General features: G+C 43.2%; 1 protein-coding gene and 1 long non-coding RNA gene across 13 annotated transcripts in view; one reads left to right on the forward strand and one right to left on the reverse strand.

Annotated features, from left to right (window-relative positions):
• Positions 1–2749: 2749 nt before the first annotated feature.
• On the reverse strand, positions 2750–3730 carry LOC134211852 (uncharacterized). 2 transcript variants are annotated; one of them, XR_009979121.1, is made up of 3 exons: positions 3364–3730; positions 3058–3306; positions 2750–2992 (listed from the first exon to the last, which is right to left on the reverse strand). It is a non-coding gene; the product is annotated as an uncharacterized LOC134211852 (long non-coding RNA). The 2 variants fall into 2 exon arrangements; XR_009979120.1 differs by having other exon boundaries at positions 3050–3306.
• A 133-nt stretch (positions 3731–3863) lies between these two features.
• The window catches only part of LOC134205901 (uncharacterized protein DDB_G0283357), a 191129-nt gene continuing 172707 nt past the window's right edge, over positions 3864–22285 (forward strand). For 6 of the 11 annotated variants that reach the window (XM_062681597.1, XM_062681598.1, XM_062681604.1 and 3 more), the window contains exon 1: positions 5543–11531. In XM_062681597.1, coding sequence (XP_062537581.1) covers positions 11279–11531 — 253 coding nt within the window. In that variant the 5' untranslated portion in view covers positions 5543–11278. Of the gene's footprint in view, positions 3949–3987; positions 5106–5542; positions 11532–22285 lie in introns of those variants that run through there. The other 5 variants (XM_062681602.1, XM_062681600.1, XM_062681601.1 and 2 more) reach the window with 5 other exon arrangements.

Below are 22285 nucleotides of genomic sequence, written 5' to 3' on the forward strand. Positions count from 1 at the left end.
CATCTGCTAGGCCTTTCTGCAGCACCATCTTGAACAAATCTGGAAACGCCAGTATCGCAGTTTTTAGAGCCACGTTTGGAATTACATCCGGACCCGAAGCTCTATTCATCTTCAGACCTTTCGCCACTGATGACAGCTCGTCGTTGGAGACTTGCATACCTGCAATGGTGACTCGGTTTTCATCTTCGTACGGTGTAGGCGGCCACATCGTATCATGCTGCGGGAAAAGACCGTCCACGATGATCTTCAGCTTGTCCGGACACATCTCCGCTGGCGTCGCTGGACCCTTGATTTTCGTTATTGCCAAACGATAAGCAATGCCCCAAGGATCAGCGTTAGCTTCTTGGCACAACTCCTTGAAGCATTTGGATTTTCTGATTTGGATCGCCCGTTTGAAAGCCGCTCTAGCTTCACGGAAAACTATCTTTCGCTCCTCTCTGACCATTTCAGACCTTGCCCTCTGAAAGTGTCTCCTAGCTCTGGCCGCCGGTGTGTGGAATCTGCTCAACAGACATCCTGGGATGTCCAGGAAGTGCGGGGTTAGGGACCACCTCCAACAGCAAACGAGGGAGGCAGGACTACATCCCCGACCCGCTAAACCGTTTCCATTGCCGCCAAGCCCATCGTCCGTTCGGTACAACCAGAAAGTAATGCTTCAAAGGGGGGCCAGTGCACAACGCACCCTCGAGGTTAGCTGCGTGTCCTTTCAGCACCGAACATCGTAACTCGCTTTTTTAGAAGAACACCATGGTATAGTGCCAGCGCGTTGCCGGCTTTCCAGGTGGCCTTACCACGCCCTATGTCCTCGGAAGGTGGGAAGGGTCGACTTCGCACCTGCTTCCCCCTGCACGACTGGTATCAAGAATGATGATGCCGCGTGCACCCCAAATTGACCTCTCTGCGATAGGGCCTATTTGCCAACACACAGAGGGACTTGCCAACGCGGTGCCTACGCCGGCCCAGCCTTGACGAGGACCCCTTTCCGTCCTCGGGCTCGGAACCCGCCCGGTTGACCGACGCCGCGAAAGCGACGATACCATGTTGTTCTTCACGCGGCATTGTTCGATAAAAGGATCGAGTTCGACCACAGGGCACCGGTATGACCCATGAAGCCGACTCCGATCCCTTGGACCACCTCTTATTTGCGCCTGAAATAGCCATCCTTGAGTCCACGCGCCACCTTCTGTGTAGCTCCGAGACGATTTGGGCGATAGCCGATAAAACGGCGTTCCAGCCAACTTCATCTTTACACATTCTCCGAACTAGGTTGTCCAGGGTAGTGTCCAGACCACATGTGGTACTGTGATTTTGCAGCACGCTTAAACGCCTGGCACTTTGAACCCCCATGGGGTGCTTGCTGTTCACAGCTTTGCTGGAACAAATCATACAATTGGGAGGGTTCGTGCAGCATTGTGTCTTATGTCCCTCCAATCCGCAGCGTCGGCAGAGCTTGCTTCTGTCAGGGCCTTTGCAGTCTCATTGCTTGTGCCCCGGTTCCAGGCACTTGAAGCAACCATCCCACCTTGACGCTCCCTAACTTGACTACCTTGGAGGCGTCCGCTGCAGATAGCCGAACCAATGCTACCTGCGTCCCTGCCGGATCTTTCCGTAGCCGAACGGCTGCGGTGGGCGTCTCCACTTCACACTGTCGCCGCAGTGCCGTGACGAGCTCTTCGACTTCGGTGATCTCGTCCAGGTCTTTAACCCTTAGATTCACCTCCGTCGTGAGTGCCCTCACCTTGACCGTCTCGCCTAGGACTTCCTCCGCCAACTTCTTGTAGGAGGCGCCCTTTTGCGAGACACCCCGCTTCAGCTCTAGGATCATCTCGCCCGTCCGGGTACGTCTTGTTCGACGTAAGTTGGCGCCGAGTTCGCCGAGCTTGACGTTACTCCTCATCGCCTTCAAGACGTCTGAGTCGTCGTATGTTAGTGTGTAAGTGTTTAAGTGCGTGTTATTGGATTTTTAGTACGGAGGCTTTCACGAGCTTTCAGCCTAGACTGGCTCACCTCCTAAGCGTGGGCGTGTGTTGTTGCGTAGCATACATTTTCAAATGCGGCAAAAAATAAATGAAACGAAACGTGATTCGTGTAAAACGTTAATGTGATTTGATGGATCATATGTGTTAGAACAGGGGCATCCGTAAATCCCTTCGAAACCCGCAGAGAGTGGCGGCACGGTGATGATCTTTTGTGCCCGCTATTTAACATCGCGTTAAGAAAGTTATCCGAACGGCAGGGATTGACACAAGTGGTACGACTTTCACGAGGTCCGTTAAGCTATTTGGTTTCGTCAATGACATTGATATTATGGCACATAACAATGAGAAGATGGAAGAAGCCTCTGTCAGACTAAAGAGTGGAGCTGAGCGGACTGGACTAGTCATCAACACGCCAAAGACAAAGTACTTCATATGAAGAGGTTTAAGAGAAGTCAACGTCAGCCACCACGAGTTTGTATCGGTGGTGACGAAATCGAGTTTGTTGAAGAATTCGTGCTCACTGGTGACCACCGTAGATGATACCAGCAGAGAAATTCGGAGACGCATAGTGGCAGGAAATCGTACATACTTTGGATCCATAAGACGCTCGAATGTGGATGGAATGTAATTCGCCGCCGTATACCAAACTGACTATCAGCAAAACGGACCCTACGGACACGAGATCTAGACGATGCTCGTGGAGGACCAACATCGTGCTTGTGAAGCTGCGCCATCAAACCTGCAATCTATCAGTCATATTTTCAATCGGATGTTGGGACAGGATTCTTTATTTTTTCAACTACATAAAAACAATTCATGCGAATCAATCAATCTTTCCCTCTTCGGAGCACCTTACTGATATGTCTTTGGGAACCTTTCTAAAACCTAATCATCCTTGCTTTCATTGCAATTCGTACGAGACATGGCTAGATGTGCTTTCGTTGGCATTCGATCATTATAGCCTGTCGTAGCTGGTCTCGATGAGCCATTGGGCAGATTTTTTCAACTTTTATCTGCAAAATATTATTCGAAAATCATTTGAACTTCTGGTCCATGATATGGATTGTTACTTTTGTACCATATCAAACCACTTTACTGCCATCATGATCAAGTATTTTACAGAATTAAGACGATTAAGCAACCGCATTTTCACGCCAAAAGCTTAACGTCGCAAGCGGTATCCTTTGTCAATTACTACTCTTTGGAAAGTGGATTGGACATATTCCTTGGCTGTGTCCATTTTCACCAAAGCCGTTTACATATTCAACTCGTACTCGTACTTTGAAATCTTATCCCTGCACCCTATCGATACGTAAAATGTCGGCATCTAAAATAGTAAATAATTAGGAGGAATACATGAATCCATTGTATAGTTTTCACTTACGTTTCGAAAACAAAGAAAATCCATAAAAGCTATATGGAACGAGCGATGCAAACATTGGAAATTGATGAGTACAACAGCATAAACAAGACACCTAACCAGCCTCCAAATGTAAAAGCTGGCTAGCTTTTATTAGTCGATCCTTCTTCAAATGCTTCTGCTTGCACCGATTGGCTATAATGGTTACTGTCCCTAGAGATTTTAACATGTTTGTCCTAGGAGCAATTATAGAATTAACGATTTAACGAATAAATAACGAATCTTAAAATGATTCCTCTCTTTTGGCCACCGATCAACACGTTCATCCGTATGAAAACAAACACCTTCAACCGGTTGCACATCTGACGCAAACGGGAACCGTTCAACAGCAAATTTTTTGCCGCGTTTTATCGTTTTGCCTTATGTGGTGTGCCATTCGAAACTGACAGCAAAACGATCAAACGTCAGATGGTCGCTCTCTCACAGTTGTGCTACCATTGCAGCTGGTCGACTGCTGCTTTGCTGCTCTGATACCGTTGATAATATCCACACTTTGCGGATGCGAGCGAGATACAAACAAAAATAAACGATAAAAAGAGAAGCAAAACCGTAAGAATCCTGTCCGCACGGGGGAGAGCGAGCAGGCGATGAAAAAAAAACGGTGTCAAGTGATACATTCTTCCCGAGCTCGATCAGCAGGCAAGACACGGGTCGCAGTTTCTGTCGTCGTAGTCGTTCGCTGGATTAGGTTAGTATTTCGTGAGTTTTCTGTGGAATCGGTTTTAAAGTTTAGTGGTCTGTCACTTTTCGGTTCGTGAACTTTTGCTGATTAGGATTTTTAAGCGCTTGTCGTGGTTTTAAACATCGTCTTGCGAAGTAGTGACTTGCATCGATTCTTTTCGAAACTAATTGCTTCAAAGAGTGTGGTGTGTGCCAGTCATTTCCGTTTCAATTTCTAATAGGATAATCTGACCACTGCAGTTTTGAATACAAACAACGGTGTTGTTTTAGGCTAATTTAGAGGTTATTGATATCGGCCGTATGCGACGGCTTTGAGAGTGTATTGGTGTGTGTTGGTGTACGAGCAAATCGTTCAATGTTGATTGAGAATAGTGAAGAGTACGCAAAAAGAGGGAGCAAACAAAGTGATTGGGGGAGGTAAACATTAAAGGCCGCTGCAGCAAAACAAAGCTGGCGACGAGAAACCGTGGGAGAGGAAAGCGGTGCTCTGGAAAGTGTGGCGAGTGGTGTGAAACTAACTGTGGGAATCTTCGTGGATGAAAGGCCCTGCCAGAAGCGGGTCTCGGAAAGCCTACAGATCATTGAGGAAGAAGTGAAAACATTTCGGAACAAGTCACAGCAGTTGCAAGCAGGTTTCGAGAAGAAAATTCCGTTGTGGAATGTAATGCATAAGAGGGCGATTGCAAGAAGGTCATATCGAAGTGCGGTGCAGTTGCAAATACCAAACCACGTTGAAGTGAAACTAAATTCCAGAGAGGGCCACCAGTTTCGAGTTAGATTACCTCTGTCTACCCAAGAGCCGTCATTGCATAGTCGTGACAGTAAAGTCACGCAACTGCTGCCAGCAAGCCGGTCCGGACCAGGTGTGTTTATGAATTAGCCGATGTAGCTCGTTGGCGTCAACATTAAGGAAACAAGGGGGATTAATGGTGCGGCCGTGTGTGAGCATAGGACACGGCAGACAAATTAAGTAACCCGAGGAGAGACTGTGGCTGTGGAGGTATTCGACAAGCCATGGAGAAAAGGTAAATCAGTCTTGGCGGTTGGAGTATTTGGATTACCGCAAATAGCTGTAAGTGCTGCGGGAAAGCGAACGGGGAGAAGGCCAAATGGTGCATACATTTTTTTTCATTTTCTGATGCATTCTAATTCTAACAACAAGAATAAAGTAATTTTCGGAGCAAAAGAAAATACTTTAAGTCGAATGACAAAAGACCACAAGTCGAAGCAACGAAAAGACATCAAGACAAAAAGGTTAAACGGAAAAAAATAAGTGACAACGACCAAAAGCCGAAAGACGAAAAGAATATACAAATACAAAAAAAAGTAATACGCAAAAAAACTTAAAAAACGAGAAGAAGAAAAGGCAATGGAAATGAGACAAAACGAAAGAAAAAAAATATAAAAAAGACGAAAAACGTACAGAAAAAATAAGAAAGTACGAAAAGATTAAAAAAAAACAACGAAGAGACGTATAGAAGAAATGATTACAACGAAAAAAAAAGCGAACAAATAATATTAAAAATCAGATATCGAAAAGGCAAGAAAACGAAAAAGGCTAAAAAGCGAGACAACGAAAAAAAAACAAAAAAGTCGAAAAGACGAAGAGACGAAAAGACGGAAAAATTGGAACACACTTTTTGTTTCAAAACTCTAATTTTGTTATATGAGGCGTCACGCTGCTCGGAACCCCCTCCCCCCTAGGAGCGTGACGTACTTTGTGGATGGCCCCAAAGACAAAAGGGAGAAAAGACGAAAAATTACGAACAGATGAAAGGACGAAAAAACATAGAAACAAAAGGACGAAATGATAAAAGACGAAAAGACGAAACGACGAAAAGACAAAAAGACGAAAGGACGAGAAGACAAAAAAAAACAAAAAAACGAGAAGATGGAAAGACGCACAGACAAAAAGAAGAAAAGAAGAAAAGATGAACAGACTAGGAGACGCGAAGACGAAGAGACGAGAAGATGAAAAGACGAGAAGATGAAAAGAAGAATTGTCCAACAGACCAAACGACGAAAAGACGAAAATATGAAAAAAACAAAGAAACGAAAATTCGAAAAGACAAAAAAATAATAGAAGAAAAGAGGAAAATATGAAAATACGAGAAGACGAAAAGACGAAAAGATTAAAAGACGAAAAAAAGAACAGACTAGAAGATTAAAAGACGAAAATACGAAAAGACGTAGAGATGAAAAGATACAAAGACGAAAAAACGCAAAACGAAAGACAAAAAGTCGAAAATACAAAAGGATGAAAAGTCGAAATGACGAAAAAACAAAAAGTCGAAAAGACAAAAAGGCTGAAAGAAGAAAAGATAAAAAGACGACAGGACGAAAGACGAAAAGACAAAAATACGAAGAGACGAAGAGATAAAACGATGAAAGACGAAAAGAAGAAAAAAGAAAGAAAGAAAAGATAAAAAGATGATAAATAAAAAACGGGAAGCCGGAAAGAGAAAAATACGAAATAACGATGAGAAGAAGTGACGAGAAGGCAAGAAAACGAAATGACAAAAAATCGAAAAGACAAAAAGTCGAAAAGATGAAAAGGCGAAAGGAAGAAAAGATGAAAGACGAAAAGACAAAAAGGCGAAAAGACGAAGAGATGAAAAGATGAAAGAAGTATAGAAGAAAACACGAAAGAACTAAAAGACTAAAAAACGAAAAGACGAAAAAACGAAGAGACGAAGAGATGAAAAGATGAAAGACGAAAAGCCGTAAAGAAGAAAAAACGACGACGAAAAGACAAAAACACGAAAAGGCGAAAAGGCGAAAAAGAAAATATAAAAAGACGAAAAAGGCCAAAAGATGAGAACACGAAAATACAAGAAAAGATTAAAATACAATAAACCGAAAATATGGTAAGACAAATGGACGAAAATGTGGGAAGCCGAAAAGACGAAAAGAAAAAAACACAAAAAGGCGAAAAGACGAAGAGACGAAAAGACGAAAAAACAATAGGACGGAAAAACAAAAATGCGAAAAGACGAAAATACAAAAAGACAAACAGACGAAAATATGAAAAAACAAAAAGACGAGAAGACGAAAAAAAAGAAGAAAAAACGTAAAGACGGAAAGACGTAAAGATAGAAAACGAAAAGACGAGGAAACGTAATGGCGAGAAGACGAAAAGATTAAAAAATTAAAAGATGAAAAGACGAAAAAACATGAAAACAAAAAAGCGAAAATTGGAAAAAACGAATAGTTGAAAAGACGAAAAGACAAAGAGACGAAAACACAAAAAGATGAAAAGAAGAAATTAAAAAGATGAAAAAATTAATGAACGAAAAAACGAAATTTCGTAAATTCGATAAGGCGAAAAAACGAAGAGACGAAAAGACGAAAAGCCGAGTAGATGAAAAGACGAGAAGACGAAAAGACGAGACGACGATAAGATGAGAAGACAAAGAGACGAGAAGATGAAGTCAAAAAGACGAAAAGACAAGAAGATTAAAAGGCGAAAAGCCGAAAAGAAGAAAATATGAAAAAATAAAAAGACAAAAAATGAATAGAAGAAAAGACGAAAATATGAAAATACGAGAAGACGAGATGACGAAAAGTAGAAAAGACGAAAAGACGAAAAGATGAAAAGATGAAAAACTAAAAGACTAGAAAATGAAAAGACGAAAAGACGAGAAGATGGAAAGACGAAAAGGCAATAAAACGAATAGACGAAAATATGAAAAACAAACAAAAGGAAGAAAATGCGAAAAGACGGAAACCGAATAGAAGAAACGACGAAAACATAAAATAGGAGAAGATGAGAAGACGAGAAAACGAAAAGACGAAAAGCCGAAATGCCGAAAATACGAAAAGACGAGAAGATGAAAATAGGAAAAGACGAAAGGACGAAAAGACAAAAAGATGAAAAAACGAAAGGATGAAAAGACGACAAGGCGAAAAAGCAAAACGACGAAAGCGTTAGCGTTGTTACGGTATACTTCGTAGATTGGACACTAGTGATACTCATGTTTCTTATGGAATCCTTATCCAGATTGCTATCGGAAAGACGAAAAGTAGAGAAGACGACAAGATGAAAGGACGAAAAGACTAAACGGCGAACAGGCGAAAAGATGGAAAGAAAAAAACGATAAAAAGACGAAAAGACAAAAGAAGAAAAAACGAAATGAATAGAAGATAAAAAAGGGATAAATCGAAAAGATGGGAAGTCGAAAAGAGAAAAAGACGAAATAACGATGAGAAGAAAAGACGAAAAGGCGAGAAGACGAAAAAAAGAAAAACGAAAAGACAAAAATTTGAAAAGACAAAAAGACGAAATGACGTAGATTCGAAAAGTAAAAAAATCGAAAAGACGGAAAGACCAAAAGACGAAAAGACGAGAGAACGAAAAGATGAATAGTCCAAAGGATGAAAAGATGGAAAGTCGAAAAGAGAAAAAGACGAAATAACGATAAGAAGAAAAGACGAAAAGACGAAAAAACGAAAAGACAAAAAATCGAAAACACGGAAAGGCGAAATGACGAAGAGGCGGAATGTCGAAAAGACGAAAAGTCGAGAAGACGAAAAGACGAAAGGACGAAATAACAAAAAGATAAAAAAGAAAGGATGAAACGATGAAAAACGAAATGACAAAAATTCGAACAAACAAAAAGACGAAATGACTAAAATTCGAAAAGTCAAAAAGTCGAAAAGACGAAAAGACCAAAAGGCGAAAAGACGAGAGAACGAAAAGATGAATAGTCAAAGATGGAAAGTCGAAAGGAGAAAAAGATGAAATGACGATGAGAAGAAAAGACGAAAAAACGAAAAGACAAAAAAACGGAAAGACGAAAAGGCGAAATGACGAAAAGGCGGAAAGTCGAAAAGACGAAAAGTCGAGAAGACGAAAAGACGAAAAAACGAAGAGACAAAAAGGCGAAAAGGCAAAAAGTCGAAAAGACGAGAACACGGAAAAAAACGAAACAATGAGAAGAAGAAAAAAAAAGATGAAAACTAGAGAAGACGACAAGACGAAAGGACGAAAATAAGAAATGACGAACAGGCGAAAAGATGAAAAGAAAAAAAAAAGAAAAGACGAAGAGACGAAAAGATGAAAGACAAAAAAAAACGAGAAGATGGAAAGACGAAAAGACGTGAAGATGAAAAGATACAAAGACGAAAAAACGAAGAGACGAAAAAACGAAAAACGAAAAACGAAAAGACAAAAAGACGAAATGACGTAAATTCGAAAAGTCAAAAAGTCAAAAAGACGAAAAGACGAAAAGATTAAAAGACGACAAGACGAAAGGACAAAAGACGAAAAGACAAAAAGACGAAGAGACGAAGAGATGAAAAGATGAAAGACGAAAAAACGTAAAGAAGAAAAAACGAACGAACGAGAAGACGAAAAGGCGAAAAGGCCAAAAGACAAAAGGACGAAAAGAAGAAAATGCGGAAAAAAGAAAAGACGAAAAGACGAATAGAATAAAAGACAAAAAAGGAAAAGATGAAAAGACGAAGAGACGAAAGGAAGAAAAAAATGAAGAACGAAAAAATTAAAACTCGTTTAAAGGTACAGATGAAAAGGCCAGAAGATGAAAAGACGAAACGTCGAAAAGACGAAATGACGATGAGAAGAATAGACGAAAAAACAAAAATACTTAAAGGTTCCCCCAAACACACGCGATGCGACAGTCCCGACGCGATTCTAGCGCTTGGCGACTGCGATTCTGTCGCCGTTGGTATGGAAGCGTAAATAGAACATTGCCTGCAGCGACCCAACGATAGAATCGCAGCGACTAGTTGTCGCTGTCGCGGCGATAAAATCACTTAGGTCTGGGGGAGCCTTAAAGACGAAAAGATGAACGACGAAAAGACAAAAAGACGAAAAGTCGGAAAAACGAGAAAACGCAAATACGAAAAATCGATAAGATGAAAAGACAACAAGATGACAAGACGAAAAGACGAAAATACGAAAGGACGAAAAGGCGAAAAAGATATATTTTCTTTCAAATAAAATACAATATACTAAAATACAAAAAAGGTTAAAAGATTGAAACACGAGAATACAAGAAACGATGAAAATACGGTAAAACAAAAATATGATAAGACAAATAGACGAAAATATGGGAAGCCGAAAAGATGAAATGACGAAAAGACTTCAAGACGAAAAGACGAAAAGTTGAAAGGACGAAATGACGAAAAGACGAACAGACGAAAATATGACAAAAAGACGAAAAACAAATAGAAGAAAAGAGGAGAAGACGAGAAGTCGAGAAGACAAAAAGACGAAAAGACGAGTAAAGGAAAAGACGAAAAGGCGAAAAGATGAAAAGATGAAAAGACGAAAATACAAGAATACGAAAGACGTGAAAACAAGAAGGCCAAAATTGGAAAAGACGAAAAGACGATAAGTTGGAAAGACGAAAAGATGAAAAGACGAGAAGACGATGTTACGAAAAGTTAAAAAGATGAATAAATGAACAGACGAAAAAAACAAAATTTCGTAAACTCAATAAGACGAAAAAACGAAGAGACGATGAGACGAAAAGAAAAACAAGATGAACAAATGTGAAAAGCAAATAAATCTATTTGACGGAAATGACAATAAGCAAAGAGGCAGAAGAACAACGCAGTGAGGTGGATATTTCAAAAGAAAATAAATGGAGCACAGTTACGAAAAGGTCTCAAATATTTGTGTTCAAATAAAGCGCTGTTTAATATAGCGCTCATTGTTGATTCAATTCTGTTTATGATGATTGGAAATTAACTGCAATTCACTTTAGAGCATTGCAAATCCATAAACACATTCGTCATTAAGATTAGTCGTCATCATTTTTACACTTTTATATGAATTATTCACCATTCCAAATCACTTACTATCCACCGTCGCCGGCGACGATGACGACACCGTCGAAGAGTTTTCACCGTTGTTGCGTTGATTTGACGCGGGCCTATCTCTGCCTGCCCGTTCGGAGCAGTTTATGCTATGCCTTCTCCCCGTCGCTACCCGCAGCAGCAACAGCCGTTCGTATAATTGCATAAACGCATAGCTCTCCCCGTGTAGAAAAGCCCATGAACACACGTACAGTTAATGTGTTTTCCACATATTCACTCACTCTCAGCGCCATACCAGCCGACAGGAACGGTCTCGGCAGCCAATTGGGCTGCTCGTGATTAGTTGCTTTGGTTCTTCACCATTCATTGCTTCAACAGTTTCGTTTCGATTTCGTTCTTTTCTCTTCCATGCACGATGTTCCCCGGGGTGCCGCCGGTTTGGCCGCGGATCTCCGTCTCGAACGACAGCAGTTTCGACGAAGTAACAGTCTCCACACTGTCGGATCTGCAACTGGGAGGAAATTTGGCGTCCAGCGCGGGGGTCACGATACCGGAGCATCATCACCGGGAAGCGCCATCGCTGCAGCTCATCAACAATAGTGGAAGTATCAACAGTGGCGGAAGCGGTGGTCAGCAACAGCGCAACAGCTCCGTCAACGGTGGTAACGGTGAGAAAATAGATACGTAGGCTAATTAATTGAATTAGAATTTCTTTCGTGGCGTTTTCTCACGTCCACTGTGGTGAGTTCGGTCATTGGTATTGAATATTTTTGCTGAAAATTGAAGTATATGTGTAATAGTGACCGAAATTTCACACTTGCTGAGATAGCTGAAGATTTTGTAGCAACTTCTATGTCTATAAACAGGAACATTTTTTTAAACTACTGTGGGGTACATATTCAATTATTTGGATCAACTATTGAACCATTGAACATATGAGTAAATAAAAACAACTCAAGTTAGATTTTTGATTTTCTTCGGTTTTATAACGCTGCTGTAATGATAATTTTGCCATCATGTGCGTTTGCACAAGTTTCATTTGCTTGGCATACATTTGCAATATGATAGGAATCTGCAAACAGACATCTAAATAGGCGAACGACGGTGGCTTTATATTACCGACTCGCCAAACCCACCCATAGGCACTAGTACTTCAGTCTTACGGCATTACTTCGACGAGGAATCTGTGCGACCACGCTTGCCCTTGCAACTATACCAATCCATTAGTTATCGCTTGCCGGCTATTGATCGGCTCGCCAATTGTGCTGCAAGACGCAGACAATTTGACTGGCTGCAGTCGAGACCGCGTTACACTGTTCAACCTATTGACACATCCTCGGGAGAATGTTGTGCGGAACATTCGGAATTTTCTGAAAACATTGCGCTACAATTGAGCGACGAAACGAGGGCATTATTTCTGCTCAACAATTTTGGTACGTTCGACGTTAGCCGATGAGTTCACCTGTCCTTAATGAAGGTGCAGAGTTATACTGTGGCACGATAGGGAACGCGACCCATAAAATTGTTTTTTTTTTTAACTTTTCATCTAAACAAATAATACTGAATCAAAAATTTGACGCCCCAATACACGGTCCAAGGTCCCACCTCTCCATCCTCGATCACGTCCCACTTCGTTCGCTGCGCTTCACGCCGTCTTGAACCTGCCGGATCGGAAGCGAACACCATCTTTGCAAAGCTGCTGCCCGGAATTCTTGCAACATGCCCTGTCCATCGTATCCTTCCGGCTTTAGCTACCTTCTGGATGTTGGGCTCGCCATATAGCTGGGCGAGCTCGTGGTTCATCCTTCGCCGCCACACACCGCCTTCTTGCACACCGCCAAAGATGGTCCTAAGTACCCGTATCTTGAATACTCCGAGTGCTGGCAAGTCCTCCTCAAGCATGCTCCAAGTTTCATGCCCGTAGAGGACTTCCGGTCTTATAAGTGTTTTGTACATGACAAAATTGGTGCGGTGGTAAATTATTTTGACCGCAGTTTCTTCTAGAGCTTATAGTAGGCCCGACTTCCACAGATGATGCGCCTTCAAATTCCACGGCTAACATTATCATCAGCCGTTAGTAAGGCTCCAAGGTAGACGAATTCCTCGACCATCTCGAAGGTATCCTCGTCTATCGTAACACCGCTTCCCAGGCGGGCCCTGTCGCGCTCGGTTCCGCCCATAACCATATACTTTGTCTTCGACGCATTCACCACCAGTCCAACTTTTGTTGCTTCACGTTTCAGGCGGGTGTACAGTTCTGCCACCTTTGCAAATGTTCGGCCGACAATGTCCATGTCATTTGCAAAACAAATAAATTGACTGGATCTGTCGAAAATCGTACCCGGCTGTTACACCCAGCTCTCAGCATGACACCTTCTAGGGCAATGTCGAACAACAGGCACGAAAGTCCAGCACCTTGTCTTAGTCCCCGGCGCGATTCGAACGAACTGGAGTGTTCGTCCGAAATCTTCACACAGTTTTGCACACCATCCACCGTTGCTTTGATCAGTCTGGTAAGCTTCCCAGGGAAGCTGTTCTCGTCCATAATTTTCCATAGCTCTATGCGGTCTATACTGTCGTATGCTGCCTAGAAATCAATAAACAGATGTTGCGTTGGGACCAGGTATTCACGGCATTTTTGAAAGGTTTGCCGTACAGTAAAGATCTGGTCCGTTGTCGAGCGGCCGTCAACGAAGCCGGCTTGATAACTTCCCACGAACTCATTCACTAATGGTGACAGACGACGGAAGATGATCTGGGATATCACTTTGTAGGTGGCATTAAGGATGGTGATCGCTCGAAAGTTCTCACACTCCAGCTTGTCGCCTTTCTTGTAGATGGGGCATATAACCCCTTCCTTCCACTCCTCCAATAGCTGTTCAGTTTCCCAGATTCTGACTATCAGTTTGTGCAGGCAAGTGGCTAGCTTTTCCGGGCCCATCTTGATGAGCTGTGGTCCGATACCATTCTTACCGGCTACTTTATTGGTCTTAACCTGTTGGATGGCATCCTTAACTTCCCTCAAAGTGGCTGCTGGTTGGCTTCCATCGTCCGCTGAACTGACGTAGTCATCTCCTCTGCTGCCTTGACTTTCACTGCCTGTACGCGCTATTCAAATGTTCCTCGTAGTGCTGCTTCCACCTCTCCTCCTCTCCTCTCCACCTCTCGTTCACCACATGTTCGTCCGTCAAGATGCTCCCATTCTTATCTCTGCACATTTCGGCTCGCGGCACGAAGCCTTTGCGGGATGCGTTGAGCTTCTGGTAGAACTTGCGTGTTTCTTGAGAACGGCAAAGCTGTTCCATCTCCTCGCACTCCGCTTCTTCCAGGCGGCGCTACGTCGTTAATAACTGCTTTGACTGTATTCCAGCAGTTCTCAAGAGGGGCCCCATCGAGCTCACCTTCTTCCGGCAACGCTGCCTCGAGATGCTGCGCGTATGCAGTAGCGACATCAGGTTGCTTCAGTCGCTCTAGGTCGTACCGCGGCAGTCGTCGGTACCGAACATTGTTGATGACGGATAGTTTTGGGCGCAGTTTAACCAGCACCAGGTAGTGGTCAGAGTCGATGTTAGCGCCATGATATGTCTTGACGTCGATAATGTCGGAGAAGTGTCGCCCATCAATCAGAACGTGGTCGATTTGTGATTCTGTCTGCTGTGGTGATCTCCAGGTGTAGCGATACGGAAGGCTGTGTTGGAAGTAGGTGCTGCGAATGGCCATATTCTTGGAGGCGGCGAAATCAATTAGTCGTAGGTCGTTTTCGTTCGTCAGCCGGTGAGCGCTGAACTTTCCAATAGTCGGTCTAAACTCCTCCTCTTGGCCAACCTGAGCGTTCAAATCTCCTATGATGATGTTGACGTCGTGCCTTGGGTAGCTGTCGTACTCACGTTCCAGCTGCGCGTAGAATGCGTCCTTATCATCATCAGTATCGCCTATCACTATGAAAGCTGTGCTCGTGTGTATTGCCCTAGCTCTGGTAGATAGTATGATTACCTCTAAACGTTCGCACCATTGATCCCTTCCAAAAAACCTCCTGCAGCGCTACGATGCTGAATTCACGGTCCTTGAGCACATCGGCGAGTATGCGTGTGCTCCCGATGAAGTTGAGAGATTTGCAGTTCCACGTAGCGAGTTTCCAATCGCTAGTCCCTTTTCGTCGCAGTGGTAGTCGCCGATGGTTCCGGTCCGTCCTCTCTTGTTGATTCTTCGTTGCGTAAGTTTTTTTTAAGGCTAGCTTGCAGGGCCTGACACCAAACTCCCGAAATTCCCGGAGGACCATTCCTCCTTATTTCAGGTGGACCATGGTGCACAGTTTCAATTAGAGTCCCTCGCTAGCACTCGGACAATGATCAGCCACTCCTAACAGTAAGATTTGCACCTCTGGATATGAGCAAACCCCCCCCACCCCTCTCCCTGTCAACATACGACCAAAGCTCCCACCGGGGCTGGTTACCCGATCTTCCCTAAGGCTGCTCGTATCCCGGCCAGCGCCACGAGGAGGTAAGAATAGGAGTTGCTGAGTAAGAGGTTGGGTCTATTTTATTCCATCAGGTAAGCGAAGTACCAATGCACTATGGGGAAAAGGGCGGCCGTTAATAATAAAATTGACTCTCTCCAATCTATCTAATTCATAAGAAAGGATATATCCTAGATAAGAATTCTTTCTAAAATTACGTAACAATAAATTTGGTAATTTTGGACCCCCACCCTCTTCCACGTAACACTTTTTGTATGGAAGGTTTAATTTTTTTTTGTATGGACCGTAACGCTCGGCTTGACCCCCTCCCTCTCCCTTCAGCGTTACGTAATTTGTGAAAGAACCCTAAGAGAACCGGATAATATTGAAGCGTTATGTTTATTCAGTCAAAAGATATGGGCTGGCGAAGTGAAAAAAGCCGATAAAAATAAAAAAATCATTCCCAACTTTAATTTGTATGTTATAAAAATATTTTCTTTCCATAAATGCAGTTTTGTATACCATTTAAAAGCTTGAAACCTCAGGTTTTCGATAGCTTAGCTTATTTTGCCCGTAAAGATTAACATCAAAACGTTGTAGAAGAAAAACTATCATTATATTTTTTCTTCGTGTAAAATGGTCCCGCAAACCTAATGTCCCCAAATGTCATCTGTGAGTGAATGGGTGAAACATAACCCTAGTACCAAATTGTAGTGAGTGATTCGCTTGCGCACATTTGCACTTTTACGAGAACGCTGCAATCATTTTTTTCTTGAACTTTTTTTTTTTTAATCTTTCGTTTATTTTGGAGGCTCAATTGCCGTGAAGCGTTACGGAGCCGAGATCAAGTTTAACAATTTCTTAAATCTTATACATAATGTTAGTTTTGGGGAACCGAAAGACTCGCGGTTTGGTCGAGGTTAGGGAATACAATAATATAGTAGGAAAGGAAGGGAATTTAGGGTGCTTAAGTAATTACGATGCTGATGTTCACATAGTTGACATTCTTGGTGATGTTTCACATCTGTAACGGGATAAACATTGTTGTGGGAGACAACAATGAGAGAAAGACATACGAAAGGAGTTAACGACAGACATTGAAATGGACAACAAGAGGAAGACATTCGATATGTGGTACGACAGACAAGGGGGTGGGCAGACTTGGTGATTGGTGAACGAGGGACATGTATTCGAGATCAAGGCCGCCAACACTTCTCTAATAGGCTTTGGTTGTTTTCCTCGGACCCGGAGATGTTAAGTTAATGCAGATCTGGGGCCGTGATTCTCCTCGCACGCCCACACGACATGATCAATGTCCTGATAATCCTCCCCGCAAAAATAGAGATTGCTTTCCGAGAACCCCACTCTGAAAAGGTGTGCATTTAGAGTGTAGTGATTGGACATTAGACGACACATTTCTTGAAAATTGTGGTGTTTATTCTCTATACCTCGTAATGATGAGAAAATAAACAACATTATTACTACAAATATGTAGTCAATGTAGAAAGAAGGTAGTCCAGCTTGAGCTTGAGCTTGATTGACTGCTCGTAGTTGCTACTCCATTATGACCAGATCAGCTGTTCTTGCACAGGGAACCAACAGATGTTTGCTTGGGACTAGCACACATCTTCAATGTACAAGAACTGGTGATCTCATTTGTTAGGTCATACTGGCGCCTGCCACGTCAGAATGCAAGTCAATGTAGGGAAGGGGGAGGAAATGATGATGCAATCACTCGCCCACTGCAAGCCGAATATACCTCTGCACTTGCCACGAGTTCATGCGGAATTTGTTGGAATTTCTGGGTTAGGTTGGAGAGGCAGAGGTCCGTCTTGGTTAACGAGCTGCCAATGTGATAGATAGGAGAAGGTAACTGATGGAATTTCTAATTGGATGTAGGAAACGAGCTCTATAGTTCATTCCCAATTCTAGCAGATTACTGTTAGAATACTTAAGTTGAAGGTATAGGAATAGTAATGGAAACGGTATGGAAGTCCATTTTCAGTTCTAGCGATTGCTAGAACATGAGAAATAAAGAGAAAGATACAAAGTAGGAGAATGGAACGAATCTGGGATTGAACCCAAGACCTCCTGCGGCAGAAGCAGTAGTCATATGACTATCAAGCCCGCCTCGAAACAAGAGAGATCACGCACTGAACTGATTAATTTTATTACCGGCCGCGCAATGCAGAACACAATAATTCGGCCGACCACGCGATCGTTCTGCTGTCCGAAACATGAGAGATCACACACTCTGTAGTTAATGTAGAAAGGAGGTAGTCCATTCTATGAATTAACGCTTCTGCTCGGTATAAATTAAAGACGAAAGATGTTGCCTTCTTGGAATGGATGCATCTGCCCGGTATAAGGCGAAAATAGTTGATAATGCCTTCTTTGAAAAAAAAACGCGTCTGCTCTGCATAAAGCGAAAGGACTTGATAATGAGTTCTTTAAAAGAATGCGTCTGCCCGGTATAAGACGAAGGGAGGGGTAATACCTTCTTTAAATGTATGCATTTGCCCGGTATTAGGCAAAAGGAGTTTATAATGTCTTCTTTAAAAGAACGCGTCTGCCCGATATTAGGCGAAGAGAGGGGCAATGCTTTCTTTAAATGGATGCATCTGCCCGGTATAAAGCGAAAGTAGTTGATAATGCTTTCTTTGAAAGAACGCGTCTGCTCTTCATAAGGCGAAAGTAGTTGATAATGCCTCCTTGGAAAGAACGCATCTGCCCGGTATGAGGTGAAGGGAGGGGTATTGCCTTCGTTGAATGGATGAGTTTGCCCGGTATTACGCGAAGGAAGGGGCGATGCCTTCTTGAAATGGCAGCGTCTGCCCGGTACAAAGCGAAGGGAGAATATAATACCTTCTTTAAATGAATACATTTCTTCGGTATAAGGCGATAGCAAGAAATAAAGGATTATTCATAAAAACGTTTATCCTTAACCATAACAAAGTAAAGAGAAGAGATAATCCTTTCATCATATCTGGCTCGTCTGCCAGATATATTAAAGGCATTCAAAGGGACAATTGAAATTTTGAAAACTACTTCTACATATTCTGGGAGGCCTTCCTTAGCCGTGCGTGAAGATGCCATGCTGCTGCCAAGCAAGGCCATTCTGAGTTAAACTTCTGTCTCGGTCTAGGAAATTTAACGATCAGAAATTTTTTCGACTTTTTGGGCATAAAAGTTTCAACGTGTTAATCTCGTGTTATACGAATGCAAAAAAAACAGTAACTAGGCTTAAAATCCTCGCAGCTAATAATTGTAATTGCTAAATGAACACTAAGCTACACCCAACTTTTTTTTTCAACACGGTTGGTATTCTTTAATTTCCCGGTTAACCTGATTTTTCACAATTTTCTAAATACCTGAATTTTCTTAGATTTTTTGTGAATATTTTCATTGGGTTTACTCATAGTTTCATTAGATTGTATAACATTTAACCGAAAACTATTTCGCGGTTGAACATTTCGCGGAATAACATTTGGCGGTTTGTAACTTTTCGCGGTACGACATTTGGTGGATTGTACCTTTTCGCCGAATGACTTTTGGCAGAATGTACCATTTCGCGGAATGCACCATTTCGTATACCGTTGAACCCAGAAGTTGACCCCAGCCTCCTGGTCTATGCTGAGCCTTGCTTGGTAGCCACACGGATAAAGAAGGCTTCCCAGAACATGTAGAAGTAATTTTCGAAATTTTAATTGCCCCCAGGCTTGTAAAATGTCATCTGCATGTCATTTGACTAATTTGTTCATAACTTTCTTTAGAAGCAAAATTTCTTCCATAATTTTGAATGTACTCATAACGCTTGAGTAGGGTTATATTTTTGTCCAAGGGTACATTGCTCTAAGTATAACATCAAAGGCTGGAGAGTGAAAACTCTCCAAAATGTCACGTGTCATTTGACATAATGTCATTTGAATGACATTTTGCCTCCCACGCCCCAGATTACATATTTACAGCAAAGTCTCGTTAGACAAAGTTGTAGGCCCATTTAACCGCTATAAGTTCGTCATACAACATGAATTGATAGCTACCTTCTGAAAAAAGTTCTGGGAAAATTATACAAACGAATGCAAATGACATTTTACAACACTGATTGCCCCTTACAAATCCTTCATTATATCTGGCAAACAGACTCCTCTCTTTACTTTGTTACGAATAGGCGTTTTTATGAATAATCCTTTTTTTTTCTTCCTTTTGCCTTATACCGAGGAAACGTATTAATTTAAACATGGAGTTATATCCTCCCCTCGCTTTGTACCGGGTAGAGCAATCATTTAAAGAAGGAATTACCCCTTCCTTCGCGTTATACCAGGCACACACATCCTTTTATAGAAGCATTACCCCTTCCTTCGCCTACATGGCAGATGAGTCCTTTCGCCTTATTCCGGGCAGACGCATTCATTTAAAGAAGGCATTACCCCTCCCTTCGCCTTATGTAGAGCAGACGCGTTGTTTTAAAGAACGCTTTATCTTCTCCTTTCACCTTCTACTGGGCAGACGCACCAATTTAAGAAAGCATTACCCTTCCCTTTACCTTATACCGGGCAGAAGCGTTCTTTTAAAGAAGGCATTATCAACTCCTTTCGCATTATACCAGGGAGATGCATCCATTTAAAGAAAGCGTTACCCGTCCCTTCGCCTTATACCGGGCAGATGCGTTCTTTTAAAGAAGGCATTATCAACTCCTTTCGCCTTGAACCGGGAAGACGCGTTTAATTAAAGAAGGTATTACCCCTCCATTCGCCTTATACCGAGAAGACGCGTTATTTTAAATAAGGCATTATAATCTTTTTCTGCCCTATACCGGGCAGATTCATCCATTGAAAAGAAGGCGTTACCCATTCCTACGCCTTAAACCGGGCAGACGCGTTCTTTTAAAGAAGACATTATCAACTCCTTTCGCCTTATTCAATATATATTATTCAAAGAAATTATTACCTTCTTTCATTGCTATAAATCAAAATCCAAATGAGTTTAGCTCGGATTGCAGAAATCGGTAAATACTTCAATTATAATTATCCTAACTGAATTCCGCTACATGGCATTCCACGGAATGACTTTCGGTGAAAAGGTACATTCCGCGAAATGTCTTTCGGAAGAAAAGTGCATTCCGCAAAATGTGTTTCGGAGATTTGGTACATTCCGCGGAATGTCGCATCGCGAAAAAAAAAATTCCGCGGTATATTTTTCGGCGAAATAGTATTTTTTTTTTTGTTATAGAGGGATGAAGGCAAATCTGCATACAGACACCTGAAATTATCACTCAGGGAGTGGGGTTGGCGCGGTTGGCAGAAGGCCAGACCGCCGGACCCACTAAACCCACCCAAGCAACAGAAGGTTACTTGAGTTACCCTCTCTTCTAATGCACAATTCCCCAGGACTACCTTTCAGTATTACTTCTGTGGGGAAAGCAGTACTAAAAGTACTCCTCCCAAAACAACACCTTTCACAGTGCCTCTCTTCGATGTTTTGTCATACGTCTGAGCCCTTTGGCTCCCTTATTGGTGCCAGCAAGCACACAAAAGCGTGGGCCCTTAAGCCCTTTACTTTTTTTTCCTTGTGCCATTCAGCAACGCATCTACATTCCTTTTTAATTTTTAGAGCCATTTAGCTCTCAACGTGCTCGCAAGCTACTCAGATAGTCCCCCGGCGGCGAATCTACCCTACTCCGACGGGGAGTCCCCCGGCGGCGGAAGCTCCCCCGATACCGACGACCCGCATTCGTGGATGGCTGTTACATTACCAACACTACACATTCACCTGGTATGCATGTTCATAGATCCGCTCAAGTCCTACGCACATTCTCACTTCAACGGGTGACCGGACGAGTGCCGAGGTCAGGCCAAAGATTCCGGGTGGAGATAGCTTCCGGTTCAGTGATGTCCTGACGACCCGAAGCCGGTGCATTCACGCGGCACGATCTACTCAACTGGTCCCCGGCGGTGGACCTAGCCTACTCCGATTAACCGATTTCCCATGAACTGCGCCTTTCAGCTTCTTGCTTAACCGATGAGCCATTCAGCTCTCACCTTGGTCGCGGACTACTCGGATAGTCCCCGGCGGTGGATCAATCCTACTCCGACAGGGAGTTCCCCGACGTCGGAAGCTCCCTGTAACCGACGACCCGTCTCAACGGGTGACCGGGCGAGTGCCGAGGTCAATCCAAAGATTCCGGTGGAGATAACTTCCAGTTCAATGGTGCCCCGACGACCCGAAGCCGGTACATTCGCACGCCACGGTCTACTCAGCTGATCCCCGGCGGTGGACCTAGCCTACTCCGATAACCGAGTTTCATTTGCCTTGAGCCATTCAGCTCTCACCTTATTCATTGAGCCATTTAGCTCCCGCCTCGGTCGCGATCGCGAACGACTCGGATAGTCCCCGACGGCGGATCTAACCTACTCCGACGAGAAGTTCCCCGAAAGCGGGAGCTCCTCCGAACCCGGCCGTTTCGCCACGTTCTGCGGCTACGCGCTCGCCGCAAGCTGAATACAGTTGCGACGCTGTCGTTCCCATCCATTATCGACATATATATTCACGACTTCCACGACTCATGGTCCGCTATCCGTAACGACTGCCTGCTGCTGCTCTATGCGCCAACTTCGTTGCAGGATGTCGGCTATCCTGGACGTCGCTCTTGCAACCGCTCTCCACTGTTCTGGGTTCTGGCACATTTTTATGACGATGTTATCGGTGTTGGTGTCCGTTCCGCATGCCCCCAACATCGCACTCCTCTCCGTTTCGAACCGAGGACATGTGAACAGGATGTGTTCAGCCGTTTCTGTCACGTCTGGGCATTGCGGACAGGTGGGAGAAGCCGCGTGACCAAACCTGTGTAGGTACCACTTGAAGCATCCATGGCCTGTTAAGAACTGGGTCAAGCCAAAGTTTAGCTCCCCATGAGGTCTGCTAATCCATGCCGACACACTTGGTACTTGGCGATGGGTCCACCCT

This window comes from Armigeres subalbatus, chromosome 1, assembly GCF_024139115.2.
Source record: "Armigeres subalbatus isolate Guangzhou_Male chromosome 1, GZ_Asu_2, whole genome shotgun sequence".
Taxonomy (NCBI): Eukaryota; Metazoa; Arthropoda; class Insecta; order Diptera; family Culicidae; genus Armigeres; species Armigeres subalbatus.